At 29.5% G+C, this 21,677-nt stretch overlaps 1 protein-coding gene and 1 pseudogene across 2 annotated transcripts; one reads left to right on the forward strand and one right to left on the reverse strand.

Moving 5' to 3' along the window:
- Nucleotides 1–208: 208 nt before the first annotated feature.
- On the reverse strand, nt 209–20,131 carry LOC105143675 (organic cation transporter protein). 2 transcript variants are annotated; one of them, XM_087408571.1, is made up of 10 exons: nt 20,023–20,131; nt 19,360–19,565; nt 12,382–12,495; nt 6,936–7,274; nt 5,736–5,983; nt 5,261–5,544; nt 1,384–1,738; nt 1,020–1,261; nt 704–873; nt 209–537 (listed from the first exon to the last, which is right to left on the reverse strand). In XM_087408571.1, exons 4-10 carry the CDS (start codon nt 7,272–7,274, stop codon nt 238–240), a joined length of 1,938 nt encoding a protein of 645 aa, XP_087264697.1. In that variant the 5' UTR covers nt 12,382–12,495; nt 19,360–19,565; nt 20,023–20,131; the 3' UTR covers nt 209–237. The 2 variants fall into 2 exon arrangements, with proteins under 2 accessions (XP_087264697.1, XP_087264696.1); XM_087408570.1 differs by lacking the exon at nt 12,382–12,495.
- On the forward strand, nt 9,552–11,385 carry LOC147908820 (uncharacterized; annotated as a pseudogene).
- Nucleotides 20,132–21,677: the final 1,546 nt, after the last annotated feature.

The following is a 21,677-nucleotide window of genomic DNA, read 5'->3' on the forward strand; positions in this document are numbered from 1 at the left end:
TGGCACTTAGGTGGAAATCTGAACATAGCCCAGAAATTCATGAGAATTTTCGTTTTGTGTGAATATGATTAGCTCAGCAATTGTTTCTTAGAAAATGCTTTATGTTTATTAAACACTGTTTTATCAGTGAATAGTTTGCGTGAGGATCTCGTAAGACTAAAGCGGATTAAAGATGTCCATTAAATATGATAATTTTAGTACAATAATATATTATTAGTACAATATTTATTTTGTAAATTATTCAGTATTTTTATTTTCCATAAAATTCACCAAAATTCCATTGCCAGCATCTACCCAATTCTCTGAAAAAAGTTTCTGCCTTAAAATTTGTCTTTCTGTCAAATCTTCTTCCTTTACGTCATTTTCTGTATTGATATCATCATCCTTGCAATTGTTCTTGTCGATTATATTTTTCATATCCATCACTTGATCAGGTAAAATTTTGTTCAGTGTTTCTGGTAAAATTAAAACCAATACACCGGAGACGAGGCATAACATTCCAATGATTAGTAACGGTATCGGAAGTGATACATGTCTCTAATAAAAAAAAAATTATTTGCATTTCTAATGACTATGACTCTTGATTAACTAATTTTACCAATTCTTGATTCATCGGAGAGTAAAATAAATTAAAAAATATACACTTTAAAAAAACTGCAGATATAAATAGAAAATTTCTTAAACAAGAAAAATGGATACGTACTAATAAATGCAGTATGCTTAGGCTGCCGATTTTTGCGGACATCACACATAAACCTAAGCAGCGACCTCGTATCACTGTTGGAAATATTTCAACAGTATACAAATAAACAATAGAAAGGGTACTCATGACAGTCACTTTGCCAAATAGTAACATTGTCGTCTTTGCGATATCTGAAATAAAAACATTAAAAAACATATGTCATACACACAAAACAAAAATATCTACAATGCTCTAAAATTTAATAAAATTTACTAAAATATTATGATAAATGTGCTATAAACAATAGAAGAAGTTATATCTCCTTCATCTTATGTACCGATCCACGGTGCAACGGTAGCGGTTAAAATAAAGAAAACCGCAATTAAAATACAGACAATGCCATTGAAAGATTGATATGTACATATTGGCAGTCGTCTACCATATCTAGATAATACAAAATATACAAATGTATTCGTCGCCATTTCGAGAGTTGCACTCAGGGCGAACGTGATGTGCCTGTTAATCTGAAAACTCGGTGTCAAATCATCAAATATGTTGCACGCTATTGTAGACGTCCACCTTAAATTAAAGATCATAAAGTCATAATTTTAAAAATATTAAAAATTTTACATTATTTTATTTAATAAAATAAAAATAAACGAAAATGCGAAAGAAAGAAATAATTTTTTAAAATATTTTACCATTGACAAATCATTATAGCACCGTATTTTCTTAATACCGATGATTCAATTGCATTTTTCAATCTTGAGTTTATTTTGTTTGCAGTTTGTTTTGTGTCGTTACTTCCCGTTTCCTCTTCATTTTTGCTTGTTTTTTCTTTCTTTATTTTACACAACATTACTTCCTCTGTGTCTTTCGGAAAAATTTTTTTATCGCATTTCGAGGATGTAGTCATCTTTGACTCTTGATCGCACTTTGAATTCGAAGGCAAATGCCGTTTATTAAAATTTTCCACTGAACTTGGCGTCTCTTGGTATAATTCTATGTTGGAAAATTTGTTTTTCAAGTTGATCGAATTGCCTTCTAAAGTTTTTCCTAAAATAAATTTTTTAGTATTAAATATTTGATTCTATATACAAGGTGAGTAAAAACCATGGTGAAAGGAATAACATGGTGTGTGCAATTGGATAGTGTCTCTTTCTAAATCTTTGCCCTCTCCGTCTATGGACTGTTCATAGTGCAGAAGGCTACCAACTGCGAAACACGGGGCGGTATTCATTATAATCCGTTTTTATTTTAAAACTGTTTTAAATAATGTCTTAAGATGCTAATACAGTTGTCGGATTGACTTATGACATCTTAAGACTGTAAAAATGAAAATAAGAGAAACATTCTCCAATGACTTTGATCTTAATAAATGTTAATAGCGGATCTTGTTATGCGTAGAATTTAGAGAGAACTATTCTTAAGAGTTTGTCATTTGCATTGGGTTTCTATATGAGGTACATTGATGACATTGCACTGTCAATACAGAAGGAAAATATTATTAATTTATTAAGTATGTTTAATAGTTACTATTCTCAATTAAATTTTACTATGGAGAGAGACGGCAATTGTTTGAATTTTCTAGATGTAACCTTAATAAAGAAGGATGATTATTTGATATATGATTGGTATCACAAACCCTCGTTTCTCGGCACAGTATTTAAATTATTTTTCGTGTCACCCGAGATGCCATAAAATGGGGACAATTAAGGTTTGATAGACAGTGTTTTATTATTATCATATCCAACTTTTCATGAGAAAAACTTTAGGTTCATTATTAACATCTTACTTACCAACGGTTACTCTTTAAGATTGATTTTTGAAAGCATTAGAAAAAGGCTACACATCAAATTCGAACAATTTAACAAGAACATACACCGAAAGAAAATTGCCAACAATTTAATTATATACTGAACTCTACGTGCCTTCAATAGCAGAAAAATTCGAGATTTTTCAAAAATAATAGAGCGGTTCGTTTGGCTTATGTAGGAATTATTAGGGGTTTGCATTAAAAGCCGCTGTTTTTTCTTTATATTTGAGCACTTATTTCAATAACAAAATATATGAATACCTCAATCAAAGTATTTTCCCTCGGAAGCTATGACTTTTTGCCACTTTTCAGGCAGAAGTTGAATTCCACAACGAAAGAATAGTCTGTCTTTTGAGTCAATCCATTCAGCAACTCAATTTTCGACTTCGCTATAATTATGGAAGTGTGTATCTTCTAGAACATGTTGCATCGATCAGAACAGATGGTAATCGCTTGGTGCTAAGTCTGGAGAATACGCTGGGTGTGGGAGAACCTCCCATTCGAGATCTATCAGTGTTTGTTTCACGGCTATAGCAACATGCGGCCGAGCGTTATCATGAAGTAAAATCACCTTTCGACGATTTGATGCAATTGATGGTCGTTTTTGCATCAAATTATCATTCAAACGTTCCAATTGTTGTTGATAACGCTCGGTGATGATTGTTTCGTTCGGTTTAAGCAGCTCATAATACACGATACCTTCCATATCCCACCAAATACAGAGCATTGCTTTGTGACCATGGATATTTCGCTTTGGAGTCGATATTGATGGTTGGCCAGGATCAACCCATGATTCTTTGCGTTTTGGGTTGTTGAAAAAGATCCATTTTTCATCGCCGGTCACGATACGCCACAAGAAACTCTTCTTGTTATGCTTTGCAAGCAAAGAAATTGAGATGTTTAAACGATTGGCAATGGCATTTTCGGTCAATTCATGTAGCTGCCATTTTCCTTCTTTCTGAATCTTTCCCATAGCTTGTAAACGTCGAAAAATAATTGATTTATCGACTTTCAGTTGTTGAGACAATTCTTTGAGTGTTTGAGCTGGATTTTCTTCCAATAGAGCTTGCAGTTGTTCATTTTCGAATTTTTTCGGTTGACCTGTTCGTTGTTTGTGAACGTCACAATCACCAATTTGAATCGTCGAAACCAGTCTCTACATACTGTTTCCCATGGAGCAGATTCATCATAAATTTCCGCAAGCAATCGATGAGTTTCAGCTGCATTTTTTTTCAAATCAAAATAGTGTAAAAGTACACATCGGAAAAACAACTTATTACGTTCCATTTTAATTCAGTTATAGAAAAGCACATATGTAAACAAGGATGACGTCTGTTGACTGAATTTTAATAGGAAATGTTCACATTTAAAAATGATATAAGTAGCAGATGTCTCTGACCATAGCATACGCAGTTACTGCCATCTAAACGTGAACAGTGGCTTTTAATGCAAACCCCTAATAATAAACTTAATGCAATTATAAGAGCGCAAAAGGAGAAATTACCATCATTACATTCTAACAAAATGGTAGTATACAAAACTAATTGTCAAAATTGTGATGCTTCCTATGTGGGTCAGACAAAAAGGTTATTGAGGACACATATTAAGGAATACAACACTCTATAATCACAAAACATAGAATCACGATTTTGATTGGAATGACATCAAAATTTTAGAACAAGGTTTAATAAAAGACTAATTTCGGAAGTGATTCATATAAAAAAACAAAAATGGATTTAATCTACAAAATGACACGGAATTGCTCGATTCGTTAATTATGTATAATAATTTAATTTAGAGAAAATGGATATGTTCTTGTTTTATAAATTATAAATTTGTATCGCCGATTTTATGTTGGTACTCATTTGATTTTCATGTTTCATAAGTTATAAATTTGTATCGTTGAGTTTGCGTTGGTATTTATTCTATTTAATTTTTATATATACTTATAAACACTGCATAATGAGAAACGTCCTCTCACACGCTCTTAAGACATAGTTATAAGTACATCACGTTAACGGATTATCATTATGCTGAATACAATGTAAGTTTTATCTAATTGATACAATCAATTTTAACATTTTAACTACGATTAAAAGTTTAAAAATTTCATACATTAACTCGATTTTAGTTAAATGATTAAATTCTTTGGATATCTAGCTAAGTATAACAGACGATAATAAAGTCAATTTTTTTCTCAATTTTGGACAATAGCCTAACGATAATTCACTGACAGCATTTGCCTATTGTTTTAACGTATCAGTTTGGTTCCGATGACTTTATTATTACACTAAAGATGACCTATGATCGAAACATCTATAATTGGTGATTGATATATATATTATTTTTAATTATACACACGTACAACTGTGTCGGCTCTCATTGGCTTTACACTCCTTTACTAATTTAATCTTTGGAGTCTTTTTTAATTTTAATTGTTATGTATAATTATATATAAAATTACGCATAATTGTGTATGAGCAATTTTTTTTAACATTTTTCCAAACTTGTTTTTTTCTAAAATGACTAATGCGAAAATTATCTCTTTAATTATTTTTTATGTTTTCACATTACTATTGCTATTTCTATTACACTAAAAAGTAATTTTACAAAAAAAGAGGGATATATAAATATATATAGACATATTTCATATATGATTATACGTGTTTATGAATATTTATATATGTTTATACATATTTATACATATTATATGAAAAATGTAATAAAATTTGTAATATATACAATATATTCATTATTTATACCTATAATTTTTTGTTCCGTTAGTTTCGATTTGTTTAATAAATTCGTAATTTCTTCTCGCTGATTTTCATCAGCTCTTGTTTTCTCAAATTCGTCACTGATGACACGCGACTTTCTCTTCGGTTTTATCGGCATTGAGTTACTTTCCATGCATGCTCCATGCATAAGAATATTCTTCGTTCGTAATCTGCAACAGCTGTTATATATTGCGATTCTTTCAAGCGCCATATCAGCTTCTGTTGATTTTTCTTTAGCCAACAGCCATCTCGGTGATTCCGGTATAATCCTGTTACATACTATATAATGTGAGGAGATATATATATATATAATATATTTATTTAATATTACAAATCACATAAACATAACGTTTGAAAGATTTTAAAATTTTGAACGATTTTAAAATATCTTGAAGATTTTCTATTTTTGTGTTAATTATGGATTGTTTCTTCCTCCTTCTTTTCTTTTTCTTTTTCTTACCAAATATACAGCACAGTGATTGCAGTGGGTACGGAAACAGCCAATTGCAAAATTCGCCAATCAGGAATCACGTAGCTGAGTAATGCGAGCAGTACGAGACCCATCGACCAGGAAATCTGCATAATCAATGCGACAAGAGTGCGAGATCGCGCTGGAAATAGTTCCAGGGAAAGAATATATGTGGAATTCTGCAAGCCTTGAACGAATACTCCTTGAAGACTACGTAACACCAGAAACGCAGAATAACTCTAAAGTCGAAAATTTTACTCTCCTTTAACATTTCTCGTTTTAGTTTTTATACATTACGTCTAAGGATGCACCGGATATGTGGAAAATATCCGGAAGGTATCCGATATTATCCGACGGTACTTTTTTATTATCCGGTCGGATAACCGGACATCACTAGTATCCGACGGAATATTATATCCGATTATATATCCGATTGTATCGGCAATATATCCGACTGAAACTTTATATTGAAAATTTCATGCAGAATTCTATTTTTTTCAGCTGAATTTCTTTTAAAGTTCATCTTTCCTCTTTTCCTTTTCATGTTGAGGAAATAAAAATCTGTTCTTTTTCGAATAATTCTGACCTAGTGCAATAAATTAGAAATTGAAATATTAGTGAAATAAACTATATCTGTCTCATTTTAACTTATTACAATAGTTCAGAACTTGAGGCGGAAAAAGAACAAATAATGAAAATTATCAAGCTATTTTTTCTACTGCTTTTCTTTTTTTTAAATTTTGAAGAATTTGTACTAGATATTCAGAAAATATCCGGTATCCGATCGAATAATTATACTACCGGATATCCGACCGATATCAAATATCCAGTGTCACATTCTTTTCAGATATCCGATATCCGATAATTTTATAATCCGGTGCATCCCTAATTAGGACAAGTAACCAACTTATTAAATGTTCCTTTTTTTTCGTTCGAGTATCAAATCCACATCTTGAATAGTAAGATAATTCATGAATGAAAAAAATTGATGAAGATATCAATCGTAATTTTGTTTCATTGCGAAAAATTGAATGCAATAACACTAAACCACTTTTATAAAAATGTGGAATAATTAGTGTAAATTTAATTTTTTCATCTTTCAAATAAATTTTGTCATTTTTCCAGAAATATAACGATTAAATTCTCAATTTATCAACTGCTATTTTTAATATTGTGATAAGAAATTTTTACCTGCACAATATAGAGTGCGACCGCTATTGTGCCTTGCACATAAAGACATATCGCTTGGACTGGAAGTCTACCAATAAGATCAATTAAAAATCCGGTGATCCATGCACCCAGAAGCACTCCTATGTAATAAACAGTCGGTCCAAGAAAAGATAGATATCGTTTCTCGCATACTAAACCCCATTCAGTAACTACGCTGTTCTCCATAAATTCCGTCTCGAAGTGATATTCGCCGGAACAAGATGTAAACGTCACTTCTGGCGATGTAAAAGTTAAATTGGCAAACATCGATGAATTTTCCATGACTTGACAACCATAGCTCTTATGCATTGAATCTTTCATCTAGGATATATACAAAAAAATTTATTTATGATATCAAATTATTGTATTCTAAAAAGTAGAAACTATTTCTTAAATTGATATATTTTATTTTAATACATTAATATATACTTAAATGTGAAACCACTATAATAATCAAGAACAAAAAATAAATTCTACATAAGATTTAAATTCTTTACTACATAATATATTAAATAATTTTATAAGTTCCTAAGGTCAAATTTAAATGACGCTGAAACATAAACATGTACTTTTTAAATAATCTTTTCATCTATAATTTTTTTAAATTTATAATGTCCAATTAGTATTAAACGTACTTACATATTATATACACACACACACACACACACACACACACACACATATATATATATATATATATATATATATATACCTGTGTATATATGTACATAGAGTATCTCAAAATTATCACCAAATATTTCAGAGACAAGTAGAGCGGAAACTAAACTGAGTTGAAAAGTCCTCTATCATTTTGCAATTTTCGCAATAGTTAACAAGAAATTAATTACAAAAAAATGGTCTTCAATAATTTTTTACTCAAATACTGTTAACTTTACAGAAAAACTGTAATAGATAAAAATTATTTTCTTCTCATAAAACTCTAAGAATTTTTTCAGAATTTTTCAACTTTTTAGTACTACATTTTCTTATTTTTACAAATCTGAAAAAATACAGTATTAAAAAATTCTGAAAAAATTCTGAAAAAATTCTTAGAATTTTATAAGAAGAAAATAAATAATTTTTGTCTCTTACCGTTTTTCTATAAAGTTAATATATATATAATCCATGCTCGTATGCGTAAGTAATTGTTGTCGGAACAGTAAAATATATGAAAACTTGAAAAGATGTCTAAAATTTGTATAGTTTTCTATATGCTTTATTATATATGTATTTAAATTTTGTATACAATATATATACAGAATGTCTGAAAATAATCGCCAAATATTGTATTTCATGAACAGGTAGAGCAGACTAAATTGAATCGAAAAGTCCTCCATTTTATAAGTTTCCTCATTTTATAGTTAACGAAATATTAATCCTTAAAGATAAAGACTATTGGGGAAACTTACAAAATAGGACTTTCCGACTCAGTTTAGCTCTACCTGCCCATGACATATTTGGCGATTATTTCCAGACACTCTGTATATGTATGTATATGAATTTAGATTTTCTAAATATGTAATATTTTTTAAATATATATACATATTAACCCTGTTATTATTTCTTTGAGATTTATGTCTAAATTCTAAACAAAATTGTAAGGTTCGTAACATATTCTCGTAAGATTTATAAGAATTTTGAAGTGTTTATATCTTTATACGATATTTTTATAGACAGCTTTTTACTAATTATAAGATTTACAAGAAATCTTAAATATTTACGAATAATCTTATGTTTTATGATACATACACATAAAATTAGAGAATACTAGTTATAAGTTCTTATAAGTTTTACGAGAACAAAGTTACGAGTCTTACGATTCTGTTTAGAATGATCTATTAATTTTTTCTATGAATAAAAATTAAAAATAATTTTATTTCAAATCCATTCTTTTATAATAAAATTATTGTATAAGATTGAATCTTTAAAAAATAAATTTTTAAAAAATTGTTGCATTTAAAAATACATTGAATTGTTAGAAAATAGATATTTAGATTTTATTATATATATATATATAAAGTATATTTAAATTGTTAGAAAATCTCGCATCTGAATCATCATATGTAATGAGATATAAGAAATAACCTTCTAAATCATGTATCAGAGTCGTGACATATTTTTCAAAGAAAAGATAATCTTTGAATATCATCTATTCTTGTAATAGATGATAAGAATAACTGTACGGTAATATAAGTTCATATATACATTTAAGATAATTATAATAAATGGATAGTATAAGAATATTCACGTAGCAGTCTTATGTTCAGTCAGTGCAGTCGTTGTGTCATAATCATATTTACACAATTTGTTATTTTTATATAATATTATGATAACAAATTGTGTAAATATGATTATGACACAACGACTGCACTGACTGAACATAAGACTGCTACGTGAATATTCTTATACTATCCATTTATTAAAACAAAGTTTACCATTTTTAGACATGATTATTAATCCATGATTATCATTAATGTTGTTAGACTTTTATTAGCATTTATAAGTTCAGTATCTAATAAAAATACCAATCACTGAAGCAGAAATAGAATTAAAAGAATACATACGAAAATTATTGTTTGAATAGCATTTTTCGCTATAATGGGTTGAAAGTAACAGAAGAAATCTATCTCGAGAACCTTATAAACTACATAATTCTGAAATAATTGAAGATGAAGAAGCATGGAGTGAAGATAATTTAAATTCTCAATGTCATCCTCAATGTTCATTTTGATGACGCAGACTTTGACAGTTCTATAAAAGACGAGCTGTTGAGTATTGACGGAATTGGGATATTAATGAAAAAAATAAAACAAAAGGAATCGTCCACTAAAATCAGTACAAAATAAATTTAGAAGATTTTATCTGAATGTCAATTAAGACAATGGGAAGAACAATTACATTTAGATGGAAATCCTATAGAAAAATTATCTTACATCTCCAAATTTACACATGATAAATTTATTACACCTATTGAATCAGGATTCATAGTTCATAATATCGATTTACAAAGATGGACTTTACAAGCTCAAGAGGAAATTTAAATCCTATATTTAAAGCATCTCACAGTTGAATATTAAAATTCAAAAAGTCCCATTGTTTCGAGAAAAATTACGAAATTTGTAACTAAAAAAACAGTAGACGATTCCGTTAATTTGCAAAATACAGCTGATGATTTTCTGAAAACAGTGAAATCACTTATCGAACAGTTTGAATCTGAAAATGTTTTTAATTCTGATCAAAGTGGTTTCCAATTGGAAATTCATTCTGGAAGATCATTGTCTAATCAAGGAATAAAGAAAGTAGAATGTTGTGTAATCTATATCATCAACAACACACTCATACACTATATAACCAATAATATCATGTAATGGAAATTTGCTGTCACTTTTATTTATTGTATTAAAACTAATGATATATTTGGACCAAGAGTACAAGAAACCTTATTTACACCAATAAATGTTATTGTAAAAGCATCTAAATCTGGTAAAATAATTTCAAGTATTTAAATAAATTTGTTTTCACAACAGATTTTCAGTTACTGTTTTACTATTAAAAAGTAAATATAAATTTGCATAAACGAAAGGATATAATGAAATTTTCATCTCTGTCATTTCTATATTTTATATTTTATTTAAGAATCTCATAATGGTCATAAAATAGTTATTAATTTAACATTTATATTTTTTACAGATCATTTTAAATTGTGATTAGAAGAAGCTTATTTTCCAAACATTGGTTCTAATAACGTTCTTTTTATCAAATGGATTGGATATTGTCCCAATAATATTTCAGATTTAACACCTACAGGAAAACATATTACTACTATGATTGTACCGAAAGGCACTATAGGAAAAATACATACCATTAGATGTTAATGGATTTAGAATTTGGAAAAATTTTGCTAAAAGATTTTCAGATATTGTTTTACTATTGAAAAGTAATATAAATTTACATGAAAGAAATAATATAATGAAATTTCAATCTCTAATACATAATCAATTGTTATCTCCGCGATATCACAACTTATTTAAATATTCGTGGTTTAAAAGTGGTTAGTATAACAAACAAAAGATTACAGAAGAATATAAAAATCCAATAGAATTTCGACAAAAGTTCGATAAAAGTTCAACAACATGTGATATCAAAGGTTATAGTAGATGTTCATAGTGCAAGAAATCATTATATTTAAAACATTTTTTCATCGAGTATCATTATTATAATGAATATAATGCGTAAACGACAAAATATAAATTGATTGTATATAAACATTTAAAAATTATTTCATTATTAAGTACATTTAGAAATTATTACATAAATGATAAATAAAAAAGATATTCATTATACAGTTATTCCTATTATCTATTCCAAGAAACTTATCTTTTCTTTGAAAAATATGTCACGACTCTGATACGTGATACGTGATTTAGAAGGTTATTTCTTATATCTCATTACACATGGTGATTCAGATGCGAGATTTTTTAACAATTTAAATATACTTTATATATATATATATATATATATATATGTATATACATATATATACATATTGGTTGCTAGAAAAGTTTCTGCAATCTAATACAGGGTGGGCCATCTATTGGTACGTTTTTGAATTTCGTCGTATGGCAACACCGAACGAGCTACAGACCCGAAATTTTGACAGTTTATTAGTCATACCGTCCGCGGCACGAAACAACATGTTTTCTCTTGAAGAGCGTTTTGAAATTTTAAAAACTTATTTTCAAAGTCAGTGCTGTGTCGCCGAAACTGTACGAATTTTGAAAAGAAATATGGGTCGTGATAGAGCACCCACCGAAGGAGCTATACGCAAATTGGTGAGGAAAGTTCGTGAGAAAGGGATGTTAGTGGATGACATTATATTACGACTGTTTTGAGTGAAATTGGCGCCGAGGTAGTCCAAAATGTCATTAATAATTGGGGTGACCGAATGGCATACTGTAAGGCCAGTAGAGGGAGCCACATGAACGAAATCGTTTTTCATTCTTGACGCGGATACTTTTAGCTTCACAACAAAAAAAAAATTAATAAAAAATATCAATGTATGCTCATTTGATCGCATTTTTAAAAACGTACCAATAGATGGCCCACCCTGTACTTCCAGTGGCGCCAACGTTCTGCTACTACCATATTCGTAAAATTAGACGTTTTTAATCAATAATTCAGTTGACAGTTGTACTCAAGCCAATTAGTTTTGTTTGCATAGTATTTTAAAAGAAATTATTTTGTTAGAAAATGGAAATTTCGCGTGAAAATTTTCGGGCAATGATTTTTTACGATTACAAATGTAATCGTAAAACTAACTCCGAAACAATGCATCGGTCGACTTCATTTGGCTTTTGAAGATGAAGCACCATCCAATAGGACTATAATAGGTTTATAATTGATTTGCCGAATTCCAGCGTGGACGTACCTTTCTTTGTGACGAATTCCGTGAAGGTCCATCCACATCTGTTGTTGCCACTAATGTTGATGCTGTGCGTGAAATAATTGAGCGATATATGACATATCGCGAGATTCAGGCATCCTTAGGCATTGACATGAAAGCAATACATACGATTTTGCATGATCACTTGAGCATACGGAAACTTTCGTTGGATCCCACACAATTTGACCGAAGCTCAAAAACAGGCTCGTGTTAAATGGAGCAAAGAAATGCTCAAGAAATTCAACCGAGGTCGATCAAATTTGGTCTACAACATCGTTATTGGGAACGAAACATGGATCTATTCGCATGAGCCCGAAAGTAAACAATCCACTATTTGGGTATTTCAAAATGAATCGAAACCAACAAAAGTTGTTCATTCACGCAGTGCTGCCAAGCAAATGATTGCTTGTTTCTTCGATTATACTGGACATGTGGCAACCGTAGCTTTAGAGAATCGAAGGATTATAAATACTGATTGGTAACTGACAACAATTTGTTTGCCAGAAGTCATAAATGAATTGCGTAGAACAAACCGAAATCGTCGCATCATCCTTCATCATAACAATGCCAGCATGTCAAACCATTGATTTTTTATCCAGTAAAAATGTCGAATTGATTGACTCATTGTCCGTATTCACCTGATTTATCACCTAATGACTTCTTTTTGTTCTCAAACATTAAAAAGAAGATGCGTGGTGAGCGATTTGAGTCGCCTGAAGCAGCTGTTGGAAACATTTTGTACACTGATTTCTGAGGTTACAGCCTCAGAGTGGAAAAAATGCTTCGAAAATTGGTTCGAGCGTATGCAAAAATGTATCGATCTTAAAGGCGAATACTTCGAAAAACAATAAAGCCATTTATCGAATTTTACATGTTTTTTTTCATATTGTTTGCAGAAACTTTTCTAGCAGATATCTATACGTATATATATATATATATATATATATATACGGGGTGTCCCACGTAACTATGATTACGATTTTTCCAGCACTTCCGAAGATCTGACAAAAATTAGTTTTGATAACAGTTAATTAATTTTCAATCGGCTACAAATTGCAATATTAAAAATTTGCAAAGTATTCTTTTTTAGAAAAAAAAGTCAAGGTCATTCTAATTTTTTTAAATGGCAATACATATTTTTTACTTCATAATATTATAACTGGTGTCAAGACGAGTTCAGTGCTATACTATGACCTTGAAATGACCTTACAGTCAGATGTGAAGAACAAACGTAGCCATTTCGGAATTCCCATTTGTGATATTCCCGAATGTAATTCACATGTATGTATCTGTATGTAGTATGTACGTAGAAAAAATATCAACTTAACTTGTAATATACCGTAGCTCGAACGCTTCAACAGTTCTTGTGTTATCTTAGTTTGTTATTAGAGCAAATCATAATTCAGTCTCAGTTTGTCGAAAATGTATTCTTATAATGAGAAAGTTGATATGCTGTTAATATTCAGTGAATGTAAAAGGAATGCATGTGAAGCTGCTTCTGTATGCCACAAGATACTCACAGAGACATCACCTGTGTGCACAATGTTTTATAACATTGAAAAGAATTTAAGAAGTTATGGAGAATTTGAAAAAAAGAAAAGGAAAATCGCATTTAAGTACAACTGCAGACAATACTCTTATAGTCTTAGCACATTTAAAAGAAAATCCGCATTTCCATTTGTGCAGTTGCTACTGAAACTGGTTTATCTAAAAGTTCTGTTCATAAGATGGTAAAACAGAATCGTTATCATCCTTACAAAATGACCAAAGTACAACATTTACGTATAACTGACGTCGTTTTATTCACAACGTCGTTTAAATTTTATAGCATGGCTAGTTGTCACATACGAAAGTAATCCTGAAATATTACAGCATATCCTATAGACAAATGAATGTAAGTTTCTCAAATAATGGTGTAATTAACGTCATAATCAACACTTTTGGTCGAAGGATAATCCCCATTGATTCCAATAACATAATATTCAATAGAAAGTTACAGTGAATGTTTGGTATGGTAGTATATGGTCTAGTATATGGTCATCTAATTCGACCTTACTTTTATGAACAGAATTTGACAGCCCAAACTTACTTTTCTTTGTTCTCAATTTCCATTGTTGCAACTGTTTCCGAATGATGTTATACAACGTATTTATTTCCAACAAGATGGTTGTCCATCTCATAACGCTCGGATTGTTGTTCAATACCTAAATTCAAAATATGGAGAACGTTGGTTGGGCATTTACGGACTAATTCCTTGGCCATCTCGGTTTCCCGATTTATCATTACTAGATTTTTTTCTATGGAGTCATTTGCAATCAATAGTCTACGCAGTACCAATTCAAAATATGGAACATTTAAAGCAGCGAATCCGTACAACATACGAAGAAATTCGCCGTGGTCCTATAACAACATTATAGGAGCAACTAATGAAAATTTATTACATAGAGCAGAATTGTGCTTATAAGAAAATGGATTACAATTTGAACACTTGTTGTAATTATATAACTTCTTTTATTATCATTTTTTGTTTTACTTTTTTGTTATGCTACTATTTTTATTTATAATTTGTTGTTTTGTATGTAGTTTCATTTAAAAAACAAGAATCCATGTCTGTGAAAAAGTAGCAGATACAAAAATCTTTTTCTACTGTAGAATAGTCCATATAAAAAATTTAATACAAATAAAATAATTTTTCACGAAAGCGTTTCCGTTCATTAATCCCACAACTATAAGGTCATCTCAAGGTCATAGTAGCAGATCATTGAACTTGTCTTGACACCAGTTACAATATTATGAAAAATATGTAGTGCCATTTAAAAAAATTGGACCTTGACTTTTTTCCTAAAAAAGAGTATTTTGCAAATTTTTAATATTGCAATTTGTAGCCGATTGAAAACTGATTAACTTTTATCCAAATTAATTTTTGTCAGATTTTCGCAAGTGCCGAAAAAATCGTGATTACAATTACGTGGGACACCCAGTATATATATATATATATATATATATATATATATATATTAAATATATAATTATTAAATATATATTTTCTAACAATTCAATGTATTTTTAAATCCAACAATTAATTTAAAAATTTATTTTTTAAAGATTCAATCTTATACAATAATTTTATTATAAAAGAATGGATTTGGAATAAAATTATTTTTAATTTTTATTCATAGAAGAAATTAATAGGTCAATTTTAAGCAGAATCATAAGACTCGTAACTTATTCTCGTAAAACTTGTAAAAACTTATAACCATTATTCGTTAATTTTATGCGTATGTATCATAAGACGTAAGATTATTCGTAAATATTTATGATTTCTTATCTCTCTAAATCTTATGGCTAATAAAAAATTGTCTGCAAAAATATCATATAAAGGTATAAACATTTCAAAATTCTTACGAGAATATGTTACGAACCTTACAATTTTGTTTAGAATTTTGTTTAGAATAGGCATAAATGTCAAAGAAATAATAATAGAGTTAATATGTATATATATTTTAAAAAACATTATATATTTAGAAAATCTAAATTCATATATATATATATACATACATACATATATATACACATATATATATATATATATATATATTGTATATAAAATTTAAATACGTATATAATAAAGCATATAGAAAATTATACAAATTTTATTTAAGACATCTTTTCGTTTTTATATATTTTACTGTTCCGACAATTACTTACGCATATGAGCATGGATTACGTATATACGTAAGCGTTAATAATTAATTCTCGAAAATGATATATTGTAATATAACTTTATTACACATGATTAAATTTGTAAAAAATAATCTTTAATTTGATAAAAAAATTTGAAACTTTAAGAAAATTATGGGTGGTGAAGGTATTTTGTTAAACAAAAAAATAAACAAAATTTTTTTTATCTATAACTTTAAAGTACTCTTGAAACAACTCTTGTTTAAAAAATGTTTTTGTATCTTTTATACTTCCGACGATATTCACTTTAAAAAAAAATAGTTTTTTTTTAAAGGGGTGCTTCACCCCTTATTATTAAACGATCTTAACAAATGTTATCCAGGACATCCTGAACAATATTCAAGAGCCGTCAGTCGGATGCCTTGCGTAATGCTAATGCCGGTGATATTGTAACTTTCAAGCCTTATAACTCGAAAGGTACTTAATAAAAAATAATTTTATTACAATGCTTTGAAAAGCTCTTGACATTACCTATTAGATTCTGGCATCAAAAATAGGGTGTTCTATTTTAACAAAATATATGATCTTGACTTGACTTTGACGATACCATCCAAGGTTAAACTGAGAAGATCATTAAATAAATCTTTTTAAGCTCTAGAATTTTTATCTGAAATATTTTTTTATAAAACTTATATTTTCCGAATTATTCAGGCGTACCTACCTTTTTTCCCCTATATATGTTGAATGCGGATTGAATAACGTAATAAAAATTAAAAAATGTGTCAAAATATTAAACATTTGTATTTCAGCATCATTTGAATTTGACTTCAAGCAGAGAAGAATTGGGCACGTCACTAATTGGCCCACTTAATTAAAATATTCTTCTGGATGGGATATACATATATTAAATGGGGTATTGATATATTAAAAAATTACTAGAGCGATGTGAGTGGATACGTACTATCGGGATTATGGGCTAAAGGGATCCTACTCCCAGAAACTAATGAAATCACCTAATAATTTAATTTTGTACAATTTTTTATATTTTATAATTCTTATTCTCATGTTCATATTTTTATGTTTAATATTTAATACTTTTTAAATTAGCACATAAACGATTTAAATTAGCAATAGTAAGTGAAAAATTATTTTTTTTAAATATTTTTTAAATAATTTATATTTAGATGTGAAACTAATATAATAATTGAGAACAAAATATAAATTAAATTCTAAATAAATTTAAAATTTTTGTTATTATACTGTAGATTATAATGTAGAGCGGAGCTATTTTGTCCATTTCTTATGATATTGTTTATGTTTATGAGCAGCGTATATTGAACATTTAAAGGTCATACTTGTGCTCTCAAGAGGCATTCATGATAATGTAAAATAGTTATAATCACATTACTGCAAAAAGATATGCGTTTATGTAAGCACTGACTAATGAGCGTTAAATAATTAATTTATAATTTTAAACTGCGCACCGTTTTCCGCGCAGACTCCAATCCAGTGAAATGATAATGGAATCGACTTCTCATTGGGAAAGCCCTTTACTAAACTTTACTTTAAAGTTTACTAAACTTATATTAAGATATTGTTTGCTGTAAATTTTATATTACTTTAAGTTGAAAATACTTGAAAATAACGGAATAGCCCCGCTCTATTCTATATTAAGTAATTTTATTAGTTTATGAGGTCAAATTTAAATGAAATTAACCAAGAAATGCTTAATTAGCAAACAATCTTAAGTTTGAATTGCAAATTGTAACATTCACACTAAAATATTATTTAATAACGCCAAAACCTGTTTTGATCGAATATAACCTCCTTCACTTATTTGTATTAAAATTAAGTTTTTATTCTTAGATTTAATTCATACATAAATCAATCAAAAAGAAATAGCCTAATATAAAAATTTATTTATCTAATAATCTGGCTTCTATCTTCTTCAAAGTAATTCCTCTTTAAATTTTTAGAGCGATTCCATCGCTTCTGCTATGCGGCATGTTTTGTTTACCAAAATAAAATTGAAACTCAAGAGACGGCGTTTCAATACAATCAAGGACATTTAATATGATTTGAGACGACTAGAAAAATCTACAAATATATATCATCTAAAAAGTATCCGCGGTTTTTTGTCACTAGATGTGTTGACCATCAACACCATCTAGTGACAAAAAACCGCGGATACTTTTTAGATGACCCAATATATATCGATATATCTGAATATCGAATCGAGACTGCAGTGTACTACATATTGTCAGATTAGTGTTTGGCTGCAACACGAGCTATCCGTAGATGCAATGCTTACATTGCTGCAAGAGGCCAACATTTTGAACAATATCTACATTAAGCAAATAAATAAATACAACGTAAATAAGTAATAAAAAAGTACAAAAATGAAAACTATGTTTTATCTTTTTTGCAATTTCTTTCAAAATGAAATAAAAACGAACATATCTCTACAGGACTTTTTTTCTTATAGTTTATCGATCCTCTACATCAGTGCTCACAAAGATTAGCACATTTCGGGCTGATTCCGACGAATGACCTCCACCACCGCTCGAGGCTCGGCCGCAGTACTGTGGCTCGGCAGTCGAGCTGCCGAGCGCTCATGTGATGTTCGCACTCTGACGCGCGCGCGCGCACGCAGTGTGTCCGGAATTTTATATTAGGTGTTGGAATTAATTCGTAGCATTTTTTAATGAAAGAATGTTATTTATTTCACATGAGCATTAAAAAATACATTAATGAAAGTACTTCCCATCACTTGTAAAACGCTACGAATTAATTCCAACACCTAATATATATATATATATATATATATATATATATATATATATATATATATATAATTTGTAAATCTTCCTGGTAGTGTATTCTTATAGTATTTCATGATCCAACTTATGTTAAATGTAAACGCACCATTAATTTTGAAATCATCGTTTAAAAACAAAATGAGTTTTTTGCAATGCGTTTAAATGATCTATTTTATTATTTTTGGAAGGTTTCCGAAACTTTCTTGGATAAATAAACATTTTTCCATGAACGTACGAACTTTCAAAATAACAACTACATAAATTTTAAAGGTATCCATTCAATTTTAGCCATTTTTACACTCCTTCCTTCATAAACTTCTTCCAATTTCTTTTTGATTGACCTATGTCATCCTATGCATATTTCACTGAATTAAGATAATAGCTGTGACTTATATCACAGATATAAAAAAATAAATAAAAATTTTTAATTTCTTTCGAGCCTCCTGTTTATACTCTATCTTACCTGACAATAAAATTTTGGCGTATAATTATGAAAAACCGACAGTCCGTGACTCATGGCGACGATGACATAGTTTATTCCGAGTAGCAACACTAACACCATTTGAAAGCAACCCACTTTAGCTTCCTCCGCATTCATCGTGAGTAACAATCTCTCCACATCAACCCCTGATAGTCGAACGACTAAAATTCTGCTTGTCAAAAATGTGACTGCAGTTCAAAGTTTCTTATAATCACATTAATTTATTCCTTTACAAAGATTGGAATAAGAGATTTTAAAAGAAAAGTTAGCCCCCTCGTTTGTATTAAATATTCTATTTGTAACATATTGGAGAAAATAAAGTGTAATTGTAATATATAACATGTTATATACACAATATACACAAAGTTAATAATTTATATCAGAAAAATAATTTAAGAATTATTATTTAGTTTATAAAAATTTGAGAGTAAGTAATTTAAGAAATTGTTTGTTTAAATAAAACGGAGCGTTGAGCGGAATACGACACGAAGTTCAAACAAAGTACTATGCACGGAGGTAAAGCGTGCACTGACATAGAGAGGATTGGTCAGGAGCCATCTCTCTTACAGGATGCGAGGCGTGAAGGAGGAAACTGAATGGCAGTTGAATCAGAGGAGGACGAGGTATGGTCTATTGTTTCAATACCTGACGTATGTATGTACATCGCCATATAATATGTATATGAGAAGCAAATGATCTTCTGCCAATAACGATCAATATTTTGTGACTGGTGTAACCATTGCTACTGGCAGATTCGTTTAATCGTCTCTAGCTGTTATTGTATTATTGTAAATTGTATTTAATGCAAAATATGATCGAGAGAGAGAGGGGAGGAGGAGAGGAAGAGCGAGCAAAAAAAGAAAGCGATAACGGATTACTGATTTTTCAATTTCCAAGCTGAGTCAGATGGAAGACATCGGATGATGACGCGTTTGCGATAATTGCAAATGATTGCACGGTGAATCTCTATTCGCCGATTTACGCGGTCAATTGAAATTGAAGACTCAACGTAAAAATGCTGAACACGCGCACAATATGCCAACAATATGAATTTCAGCATGAACTAGTTTCTCAAATATTATTTCTGTGGAATGGAAAATGTGCTTTAATTCCGCAATGCAGCGTGTATATAAGTACTCAGCGCGCACGCGTGCGAGAGAAAGAGAGAGAGAGAGAGAGAGAGAGAGAGAGAGAGAGAGAGAGAGAGAGAGATGTTACTCAAGTCAGATAATGTAGCTGAGTTTATGAACTCCGCAAACGCTGTTTACAATACATACATGTAGCATTTTGTGATAATAACAGAAGAATTGATCAATATTGATCTTCATTGTTTTGTAAAATTTATATATATATATATATATATATATATATATTTACTACTGTCATAATTACATATTAATATGAATATCCTCCATGCAATTACATAATGATCTTATTTCTATCCGATATTTCTTCAGAACAGAAAAATTTTGATTCACATATCTTTTCTAACAACCATTTATTTCAGAGATAGTTCCATGAAAAAATAAAGCTTTCTTTATAAACGTATGTATTTTTATACTCTAGATAATCGAATATTGTAAATACACGATTAAATTACATTATGAAATCCTAGATTGTTGCAAAAAGCGCGAACTTCCTCTTTATGGACTAAAATATTATATATATAATAATAAAATATAATAATAAATATATATAATAATAAAATATAATAATAGTTTAATGGCTACCCAGAGAACAAAGCGTGTTTCATCATAATTGCACAAATCCATTATTGGCATACATTTATGGCAACTTGCCATAAATTTGTCTTTAACGATTTCGTATATACCAACATTGTAGTAACACGTAGGCAACAATGTGTATATGTGTTGCCAACAATTTAATAACAAGCTGCATCAATGTTATCTTGTATTATCGGTAATATGACAGCATTATATGCTGTATATTATTATGGCAACGATGATATTACGATGGCATTACGACAATAGTACAAATTTTGATGATGACGATTTTAAAGTTGGCGGTAAACTACTAGCAAATTGTAACTTAAAGTTATTATATTCTGAAGACATCAAGCTGCCAACAAATGAGAATTCAATTGCTGCAATTCTAGTAGCAACACATGTTTATTGTTAAGCAATATGCCAGCAACAAGACAGATACGTTGCTATCTGAGTACCTGTTACAATGATTATTTTAACAGTTGATTTGAAAAAGTGTGCCAAACAATATTATTTTGATGCTAATAAGGTATAAATCATTGCAATACGACAATGATAATAACCGAGATGTTTCCT

Source organism: Acromyrmex echinatior, chromosome 8 (assembly GCF_024713525.1).
Source record: "Acromyrmex echinatior isolate Ae372 chromosome 8, ASM2471352v2, whole genome shotgun sequence".
NCBI lineage: Eukaryota > Metazoa > Arthropoda > Insecta > Hymenoptera > Formicidae > Acromyrmex > Acromyrmex echinatior.